This window comes from Piliocolobus tephrosceles, unplaced genomic scaffold (assembly GCF_002776525.5).
Source record: "Piliocolobus tephrosceles isolate RC106 unplaced genomic scaffold, ASM277652v3 unscaffolded_41176, whole genome shotgun sequence".
NCBI classification, from domain to species: Eukaryota; Metazoa; Chordata; class Mammalia; order Primates; family Cercopithecidae; genus Piliocolobus; species Piliocolobus tephrosceles.
In genome coordinates, this window is record NW_022325617.1 from 1 (window position 1) to 11,137 (window position 11,137).

At 43.4% G+C, this 11,137-nt stretch overlaps 1 long non-coding RNA gene and 1 gene segment (V, D, J or C); one reads left to right on the top strand and one right to left on the bottom strand.

The window, feature by feature from the left end:
- The first annotated feature begins 393 nt into the window (after positions 1–393).
- Positions 394–3,155, top strand: LOC111529754. Its single transcript, XR_002727536.2, has 2 exons — positions 394–2,905; positions 3,028–3,155. It is a non-coding gene; the product is annotated as an uncharacterized LOC111529754 (long non-coding RNA).
- Positions 3,156–7,130: 3,975 nt separating this feature from the next.
- Positions 7,131–8,133, bottom strand: LOC111529753. The segment is given in 2 exon segments: positions 7,131–7,856; positions 7,973–8,133. Coding segments are annotated over 2 exon segments (639 nt in total).
- Positions 8,134–11,137: the final 3,004 nt, after the last annotated feature.

Sequence of the window (11,137 nt, forward strand, 5' to 3'; positions counted from 1 at the left end):
TTTCTTTCTTTCTTTTTCCTTCTTCCTTTCTGTCTGTCTTTCTTTGCTTTCTTCTTTCTTTCTTCTCTCTCTCTCTCTTTCTTTTTGTAGAGACAGGGTCTTGCTTTGTTGCCCAGGCTGGTCTTGAACTCTTGACACCAAGCAATCCTTCCACCTCAGTCTCTCAAAGTGCTAGGAGTATATGCATGAGTCATCATGCCCAGCCATGAGATAATTTTACATGGTGATTTTTCTATTTGGAACCATTAACGAATACATTTAATCATTCTGACAAAGTTTCCTTTGTGGGACTTTTAAGGGTATTCTACATATGACATTAAATCAAATGAAAACGGAGATAATTTCACTTTTTATTTCTAATTTTATTTCTTTCCCTTGCCTAATTACTCTACCTGGGTCTTCCAATACTGTTTTTCATAGAAGCAGTGAAAATGTGCATTGTTGCTTTGTTGCTGAGAGATATTACAAAAACATATCTTTGGTCTTTCAGATTGCATAAGATATTAGTTGTAGGATTTTCATAGATGGTCTTTACTATGTTGAGGTAGTTTCCTTCTATTCATAGTTTGTTGAGTGTTTTTACCACGAAAGGGTGTGGAGTTTTGTGAAATGATTTTCTGTAGCCGGGGTCTTACTGCATTACATTTGAAAAAGCCACTCTGCTTCACACCCACCCCTACCCCCATCATTATATGCCTAGTGTTAGAGAGGAATAAATATTTTGTGTTTTCCAGGGGAAAAGAGCCAGTCCATGAGAAACACAGCAGTGGTCACCCATGTGAGGGGATGGGGGAGCAGGTTAGGCCCTCATTGGTACAACTGTGGACTCTGCTTCAACCATAGTAGCTGTTACTTCTGTATAGGTGTTGACTGGGATGGAGCTACCCCTGTTACCCTGGACTCAGACATGGGCAAGGGGTCCAGGAAAAACAGAGGAATGGACCAGAATCAGAAGCAATAAGGTGAGGGGACTAGGCTCAGACTCCTGTGAGTAGTTTGGGGTGACTATTATAGCAGGTGACCCCAAAGTTGGTGGCAGTGGTGATGAGTCTCAAAGAAGCCAGTTTCTGCCTCACTCTGACCTCCTACTGCTGATGGCCCCCCTTCCTGTAGATTGATCAGGAATGACTCTTTCATAACTCCCAAATTTAGAAGACCAGCTTGATTTCTATGGGTGGCCTCAGAGTATCCATTAATGGGTTTTAGATGAAAGGAAAAGGTGTACAATTGTTTCTTCATGCAAATCAGCCCCCTCTTCTTGTCTGCCAGCCCCTTCATAGAACCTCAGTCCAGACAGTCACTAGAATACATTTCCCAGCTGGGGTGGAGAAGGCCAAATTGGCTGAATCTGGTTCCCTGTGAGGACACAGCTGCTGACCCCAGTGAGCAGTGAGCAGATGATACAGGGTCACAGCAGGATGGTTTCCCAGTTGTTCTTATCTGTTGACCCCTCAAGGACAAGCCTACAGCACATAGTGCTGCCCCAGTAGCAGACCTACTGAGCCCTTCAGTTGCTCTCTGCCTTTGTCTTTTTCTTCTGCATGAAAGATATGAGTGTAAAGGCCTTTGTTGAGCTGTATTTGTGGTCATTGCTCTGCACAGAATTCCTGTATCATTACATGTCTGTTTGGTTCATGCTGTTATTTTTAGTAAAGTCCTGGGATTTTAGTCTCACTGAAGGAGATTCTCTGACGGACATCAGAGCAGAGAGCCCAGTTTGGTGATGGAGAAGCCAGCAGAATTGCAGGCCTGTGGCCGGAGATGTCTCCTTCCCCACACAACAGTGTGGCGCCTTTTCAGACTGCCAAGTTCTCTCCTGGAAGCTCTGGGCTCTCAGGGTGGGCCTCTCCCTACTCTCAGCCCACCCACCTTCAGCATCAAAAGGTCCCTAGAGTTTGGTGTCTCACTGGATGTTGCGGGGAGTCAGGGACCCCTAATGGAGGGAACAGTTGGAGCCACGGCGGAGAAACATAAATTGTGAAGATTTCATGAACATTGATCAGTTCCCAAAATTAATACTTTTATAATTTCTTATGCCTGTCTTTACTTTAATCTCTTAATCTTATTATCTTCATAAGCTCAGAATGTATATCACCTCAGGACCACTATTGTATAAACTGATTGTAAAATATGTGTGTTTGAACAATATGAAATCAGTGCACCTTGAAAAAGAACAGAATAACGTGATTTTCAGGGTACAAATAAAGACAACTGTAAGGTCTGACTGCATGTGGAGTGGGGCAGAATGGAGCCATATTTTTCTTCTTGCAGAGAACCCATACACAGACATGCAAGTAGGGGAGATATGGCTGAATTCTTTTCCAAACAAGGAATATTAATAATTAATACCCTGGGGAAGGAATGAATTCCTGGGGGAATGTCTATAAACAGCTGCTCTGGGAGTGTCTGTCTTCTGCAGTTGAGATAAGGACTGACACTTAGGGAAAATAAAAGGAACCTACATTGAAATAATGGGGATGTGTTCCCCCAATAACTGGACAAAGGGAGAGCCATGCTGAGCTCTTCTATTTCTTACTTATTTGCCCCTGGCTTAAGCCACACTGTATGGGAACCGAGTAGTCCCCTTGCATCTGGTTTTGAAAGGCTTATGAGGTTTCTCATCCAGATCTCTGGCTGCAGCAACCCCAGCAGAGGTCCTGAGTCTGCACACTTGAAGAATAATAGAAAGAAGAATTATGGAAGTGAGTAGGCATTATTGATTGGGAATCTTATATCATTTATTTACTGCTGACTTGTTTTCTTGAGGGTAGCTGTGTTAGAGAAGCTCTGTCTCTGAGGTTCATCTCACAGAACTGGCATCAGTAAGAGGAGGTCAGCCCCAACACTCCATCTTCCAAGTCTTGAATCCTATGAGGACTTGACAGATAAACTACAGGGCACCCAGGTAAGTTTGCATTCCAAAGAAAAATATTGTGTGGGATATACTAACCCACACTAATTCTTTGTCATTGTTTTACTGAATTCAAATTTAACTGACCTCCAGTGTTTTTATTTGATTAATTGCAGAATCCTACCTCCAGGCTACAAGCACTCCCTCTCTAACCAGGGCCTACTGCATGGAAAGCAATCACGAAGTGGTTGTCAGGATTCAATGAGGTCACACTCTCAGGAATTAAAAAATGTTGGTCAATAGTAAGGCTGCAGTTGTACTAAATCTTGATACAATCTATCAAAACCTCCAGGATACAGCAAAGGCAGTGATAAGAGAAAAGTTTAGCGTTAAATACACACATCAAAAAGGCTAAAAGAACACAGACAGAAAATCTGAGGTCACACCTCATGAAACTGGAGGATCAAAAACAACGCAAACCCAAACTCAGCAGAAGAAAAGGAATAACTAAGATTAGACCACAACTAAATAAAATTAAAACAAAAACAATACAAAAGATAATATGCACATAAACTAAAAAACCTAGAGAAGATGAATAAATATCTAAATATACACAAGCCTCCTAGATTAAACCAGGAAAATGTAGAAACTCTGAACAGACTAATAACAAGCAGTGAGATAGAAACAATAATTTTAAAACGTCAACCCCCAAAAAAGTCCAGGACCAGACAGATTCACATTTGAATTCTACCAGATGTTGCAGGAAGAATTGGTATAAAGTCTATGACAGTAACTGTGATGGTTAATATTGAGTGACAACTTTATTGGATTGAAGGATACAAAGTATTGATCCTGGGTTTGTCTGTGGGGGTTTTGCCAAAGAGATTAACATTTGAGTCAAGGAGCTGGGAAAGACGGACCCGCCATTAATCTGGGTGTGCACAAGGTAATCAGCTGCCAGCATGGCAAGAATATAAGCAGACAGAAAGATGTGCAAAAGAGACTGGCTTAGTCTCCCGGCCTACATCATTCTCCTGTGCTGGATGCTTCCTGCCCTTGAACATCGGTCTCCAAACTCTTCAGTTTTGGAACTTGGACTGGCTCTCCTTGCTCCGCAGCCTGCACACAGCCTATTGTGGGACTTGTGATCCTGTGAGCTAATACTTAATAAACTCCATTAGTTCTGTCCCTCTGGAATACTGACTAATACACTAATCCACAGGATGGAGAAATAGGGACTCCTTCCTAAATAATTCTATGAAGCCAGTGTCACCCTGAATCCAAAATGAAGGAAGGATGTAACGAAGCAAGAGATCTACAGACCAATATCCCTGATGAACATAGATGCAAAAATCTTAAACAAAATGCTTGGTAACAGAATCCAACAACTATCAAATCACAGTCCACCATGATGAAGTGGGTTTCTTACCAAGGATGCTTGGAGGGTTTAACATACAAAGTCAATAAATGTAATATATCACATAAACATAATTAAAAACAAAAATCACATGATTATTTCAATAGATGCAGAAAAAGTATTTGACAAAATCCAGCATGACTTCATGATTAAAACCCTCTGCAAAATTGGCATAGAGGAGACATAGCTTATGGTAATGAAAGCCCTCTACTGCAAGCCCACAGCCAACATTGTACTGAACAGAAAGAATTTCAAAGCATTTCTTCTGAGAACTGGAACAAGGCAAGAGTGCCCATTTTCACCACTTCTGTTCAACATAATACTGGAAGTCTTAGCCACAGCAATCAAACAAGAGAAAGAAATTAAGGACGTCCAAATTGGTAAAGAGGAAGTCAAACTGTCACCGTTTGCATATAATATGATCGTATACCTAGAAAACCTTAAAGACGCATCCAAAAATCTCTGAGAACTGGTGAATGAATTCAGCAAAATTTCAGGATACAAAATTAAGACACACAAATAAGTAGCTCTGCTACACAACAGCAACCAAGCTGAGAATCAAATCAAGAACTCAACCCCTTTTCCAAATAGCTGCAAAAATAAAAAATACTTAGGAATGTTCCCCACCAAGGAAATGAAAGGCCTCTACAAAGAAAACTACAAAACATGCTGAAAGAAATCATAGATGACACAGACAAATAAAAACACATCCCATGCTCATGAATGGGTAGAATCAATATTGTGAAATGATCATACTACCTAAAGCAGTCTAGAAATTCAATGTAATTCCCATCAAAATACCAACATCATTTATCACAGAACTAGAAAAAACAATCCTAAAATTCATATGGAACCCAAAAAGAGCCCACATAGCCAAAGTAAGACTAATAAAAAACAAACAAACAAACAAACAGCAACAACAAAATCAAATGCAGAGGCATCAGACTATACTCTCGGACACCCTGTTCAACAAATGGTTCTGGGATGATTGGCAAGCCAAATGTAGAAGAATAAAACTGGATCCTCATCACTCAGCTTATACAAAAATCAACACAAGATGAATCAAAGACTTAAATCTAAGGCCTGAGACCAAAAAATTCTAGAAGATAACATTGGAAAAACTTTTCTAGATATTGGTTTAGGCAAAGACTTCATGACCAAGGTCCCAAAAGCAAATGCAACAAGCACAAAAACAAATAGATGGGACTTAATTAAACTAAAAAGCGTCTGCACAGCAAAGGAACCAATCAGCAGAGTTAACAGACAACCCAGAGTGGAAGAAAATCTTCACAATCTATATATCCAACAAATGACTAAAGTCTAGAATCTACAAAGAATTCAAACAAATTATCAAGGAAAAACTAAACAATCTCATTCAAAAGTAGGATAAGGATGTAAATAAAAATTCTTAAAAGAAGATATACGAATGGCCAACAGACATAAAGAAAAATGCTCAGCATCATCTAATGATCAGGGAAATGCCAAGCAAAACCACAACACAATACCACCTTAATGCTGCAAGTATGGCCAATATTAGATGTTGGCATGGATGTGGTGGGAAAAAAAAAAAACACTTTTACACTGTTGGTGGAAATGTAAACTGGTACAACCACTATGGAAAACAGGGTGGAGATTCCTTAAGGAACTAAAAATGCATGTACCCTTTCATCCAGTAATTTCATAACTAGGTAGGTATCCAGAGAAAAAGAAGTCATTATACAGAAAAGATACTTGCAGAAACACGTTTCACAGCAGCACAATTTGCAGTTACAAGAACATGGAACCAGCCCAAACGCCCATAAATCAACAGGTGGATAAAGGAAATGTTATACATAAGCATATCATGGAACACTACGCAGCCATAAAGAGGAACAAAATAATAGCATTCGCAGCAATCTGAATGGAATTGGAAACTGTTATTCTAAGTGCAGTAATGCAGGAATTGAAAACAAAACATTATATGTTCTTACTCATAAGTGGAAGATAAGCTATGAGAACACAAAGGCATAACAACGATACAATGGACTTTGGGGACTGGGAGGAAATGGTAGAAGGTGGGTGAGGGATAAAAGACTACTCACCGGGTACACTGTACACTGCTTGGGTGATGAGTGCACCAAAATCTCAGAAATTATGATGAAAGAACTTATTTATATAATCAAACACCACCAGTTCCCTAGAAACCTATTAAAATAACAAATTAATATTTAAAAAGAAAAAAACACTAAAATCCTTAAAAACCCAAATAAATAAATAAATAAATAAATAAATCAAATATGAGAACCTCTTCCAGTATAAAGAGAACCAGAGGCAAGGGATGAGGAAGGAAGAATCCCGACAAGCCCTCACAGACTCCCCTGTCACCTTAGATGAACATCACTCCAAGAGTTTCATTTTGATGGACGATCAATTCAAACTTTAAAATAAATAAACAAAATCAGGAATAATCAACGTAACGGCCCTCAAAGGTAGTCATGAGCCCTCTATGGGATGGGTGCAATTCAGCAAGCACAGGAAGAGTCTCAAAAGAAATTTGCAGAGTAAAAGAAGCCAGAACAAATGGAAAGATAATGCTTGATAACACTGTTACATTCCAGAAAATGGAAATCAAACAATAGTGACAGAGGCAGATCTGTGGCTGCACAGGAGAGCACTGGGGAAGGGAGGGAGGGAGATGACAAAGGGTCATGAGGGGTTGCTGGGGTTGGTCACAGGTTGCATAGCTCCCTGTTGGTGGTGATGTATTCAAGGATCAAAAAAATGTCAAAATGTGTATACTTTCCTATTATAAATCTGGGTGTTTTATTAGATGTGCATTATTCCTACATGAAAGCAGTTTTATTAAAAAGGAATGGGTTGGGGAGAAAAGAAGCAGAGGGATTCACACTGGGGAGCAGGGGGAGGAAGACACCACTCTGGAAACTCCTGGAAATGGGATAAGGAGGATGACGGAGACAAAGTTTCCCATCAGAGGTGGGTCTGTGATGACATAGATGGACCTGCCAGCTCAGCCCAGGACCTCAGTGCAGACACCCTGTGTCCCAAGCTGCAGGGAGCAGGATGTTCCTTTTCCCAGACACTTTGTTCCTGACTCTGAGGACTAAAGGGGAGGAGGAGCCTCCACTCTCAGGCAGGGCCCTGGATGCCCCTGGACCCATGAGGGAAGCTGCAGCAGCAGAAGCCACAGGCCAGCCCTGAGCAGCAGCTGCCTGGGGCTCACCCTCCTGGCAGAAGAGGAAGGGGGTTCTTGTCTCACTTCCCCCTGGGCCTGGAGCACTGTGGGACCATTCAGGCTGTCATCCCATGCTGCACAGTAATAATCAGCCTCATCCTCGGTCTGGAGCCCGCTGATGGCCAGGGAGGCTGACGTGCCAGACTTGGAGCCAGAGAATCGGTCAGGGACCCCTGAGGGCCGCTGATTATTATCATAGATGACGAGTTTGGGGGCCTTTCCTGAGAGCTGCTGGTACCAGTATACATAATTACTTCCGATGTTGGAGCTGCTTCCAGAACAAGAGATGGTGACACTCTGCCCTGGGGTCCCAGACGCTGAGGGTGGTTGAGTCAGCACAGACTGGGCCCAGGACCCTGGAAGCAAGAGAAACACAGACATGGTGATAGACAAGAGACACAAGGAGACAAGAGGAGAAAGCAGGGCCCCATGGGCTTCCCAGGGACCCTCTCTTGGTCCCATATCCTGTCACCTGCACAGAGAGTGAGGAGGGTAAGGACGAGAGGGAAGCAGGCCATGCTGGAGATTGTCCTGAGTCCTGTCTTCTCTAGCCACAGCTGAAGCTGGGCTTCCCCCAAATCTCTCCCTGTCTTCATACTCTGAGAGGAGGAGAGTCCATGCATGCAAATCAGACCTCCCAGGTTTTTGACTCCGCCCTGAGCTCTGGGTCAGGCTTCTGGGCTTGAGGATGTCAGGGGGTGGCAGGGGTGGCACTTTGTGGTCCCAGAGGGTGGGGAGAACACAGTTGTGAGCCCTGAGCAGAGGACAACAGACAGAGCAGTTGTTTGGTTCTGCTCCCTTCACCCCCAGTCTTTTCAGAAATGGTCCCCAAGTGCCCCCTAGTGTCCAGACTAAGGCAAACCATTCTATGATCAGGTAACCAGAGCCTCTGAGATACACCACTGACTCCCCCCATTCTGTCCACTGCCCCCACTCCCAAGTCCAGGCCCGGGAAGGTGGAACCTGTGTCACCCTCCTTTGATCTCAGGGCAGTCTTCACACTCTACCGGACTCCTCAGGAGTGGATCTGTCCATGGTTCTTCGGTTGTACATTGCAGAGGACTCAGGTGATGGCTACACAAAGTCCTTTTCTTTCAGAATCAAGTCCACAGTGGGGACCGGCCCCATAGACTCACTTCCCCTCCTGTGTAGGACACCGGGTCCTCTCCTCTCATGTGGCTCCGTCCTGGTGGCCAGAGCTCTCCTTCCTCTGTGGATCCTGCAGCGCTGAGGAGAAAGGAAGCTCTTTCCTTTGGATGCCCTGGGGAGGGATTCCCAGAGGGATTTTCTGGTAAATATTTGTTCTCCCTCTGCTTCCCCAGATTTGCAGTCACAGTCATCTGGATACTGTGACCAGGGATCTTGCCTAGGAGTCTATCCTCTAAGCACTGAATGCCAGTCCTTGGGGGACCTTGGCAGATGTCTTTGGGGGTTCTCACTTATAAGCAAAAAGAGCAAAGATGTTCAGTCTTTGAAGATGGGAAGAATTAAAATGTTAACTCGGTTTGACAACCAGAGTCTGTCATCAGGTGAACCTGATATGTGATAGCTCTTGTCATCAAGCCCCCAACTAGGATTTGCAGGGAAAAGTTATGGTTCAAATTCAGTAGTGACTGTGGTGGGGGTGGCTTGAAGATGATAGAAATTATTCATCTTTGATCTGTAATGACATCTAGAATCTAATAAACTAAAAACAATAAGGTTAAGAAAAAATGTAATTCTGTTGTTTGAAATGAAAAATGAAATAGATTATGTCTATGACTGCATGAGTTCTGGCATGATACACCCTGGACTCTTAACAAGTATTTGATGGGGGAATTTTATGGGGATGGAGGAAAACAGCTGGATGGTGATGTTGATATTTATACCGCTGAATGTATCACCTGGCAGTTGCAGTACAATGAGGTTTTTTTTTTGTTTTGTTTTGTTTCTGAGACAGAGTCTTGGTCTGTTGCCCAGGCTGGAGTGCAGTGGTGCAATCTTGTCTCAATACAACCGCCGCTTCCCAGGTTCAAGCAATTCTCCTGTCTCAGCCTCCCAAATAGCTGGAATTACTGGCGCATGCCACCATGCCCGGCTAATTTTTGTATTTTTTTAGTAGAGACGGGGTTTCACCATGTTGGCCAGGCTGGTCTCGAATTCCTGACCTTGTGATTGGCCCCCTCTGCCTCCCAAAATGCTGGGATTACAGGCGTGAGCCACCGCGCCCGGCCACAATCAGATTTTAAATGCTCCATTTAAACAACCAAATAGTGAGATTTATTATAGACATTTGAATAAAACCAATCCATATATGTAACTGAAGTAAAATGTATGCTATATATTGGGATCGCATTTCAAGGCTGTCATTATTTTAAATATTCCTTTTTGTGATAGCCATGTTCCTTTACATAGTTTTCATAGTTTTACAGTTATTTTAAAATATGTTTATTGTGCTTACATAACACATCAGGCATATTAAGTTTTATTTATTTCCAATTAGAAACGAGCTATTGGATCTGGGCTTCACTTGCTGTTTCCTTCTTATTGCTGTTTCTTTGGTGATGCATAGATGTTCACAGGGAATTTTGTTTTCCTTTCCTCCCCCTTTAATGAACAGGGGGTCGCTGAGGCTGAGCAGTGTCTCATATACAGGACAAGGCTGCCCATGGCCCCCTCCCTGCTCATGGATGTGCTTCCTGGTGGGTGCCCCATCAGCTCTCAGGCTGAGGACAGAGAGAAGAACAGGTCCACAGCTAGGGAACCTGGACACCCAGAGGCTCCGGGAGGAAGGGGCAACAGCTGGACTGTGAAGCCAGGACAGAGGACACTGACTATGGATTTTTTATGTGATCCTCCACAGGGACCCTCACAGACAGACCAAAACCCCAGTCCCTGTGTGTCTATAGGGTGCAGGTCCTTCCAGGTCCTCCTTTTGTCACCGCTCTAGGCCCCAGGCCTCCACCTCCCATGAGTCACAATGGACAGTCTGCTCTTCAGGCTGCACCCTCTTTACCCCATCTGACCCCACACTCGTCTCCTCATTCCCCCATAAACCATCCCCTGCTCACTTCCATTAGCATTTTTGCATCATTCTGGGATCACAGCCTCCCCAAGGATGTCTCTGTAGGATATCCATGTTGCAGAGAGCTCAACCCTTTGGCAGGACCGCTGTGCCTGGGTCATCTAAGGCTGAGCACTTCTCTTGCTTCTCTTCTACACCAGCTCTAGGCCAAGTCATATCTAGATCTTTCAGAATGCTGAGCCCATGTTTTCTTAAGAATCAGACTTCCTCTCTCACATTTGGGTCTCTGAGTCACACAGGCTGCATTCTCCTTTCTTGTCATCTTTCCCACAGTTTCAGAGCTCAGAAAATGGCCAGCATACCTGCACCAAAAGGGGCAGATACCTTTGGTACCAGGCTGAATGCTCCTGGACTTCTGGGTTACACAGGCTGGATTCTTTCTTGTCATCCCCACCTCATCCACACCCACCATGTGTGGGCAGCTCCTTTTGCTTCTAGAAACAAGTTGATTCTGTTTACACTGGGAGACCAGTAAAAAAAGGTGTTATTGTCACTGAACTCTTGCTCTGCTTTCAGTAACATAAGTGACAGCAGAAGCCTTGGCATGAACTGGTGTTGGTCACAGGCAGGGAT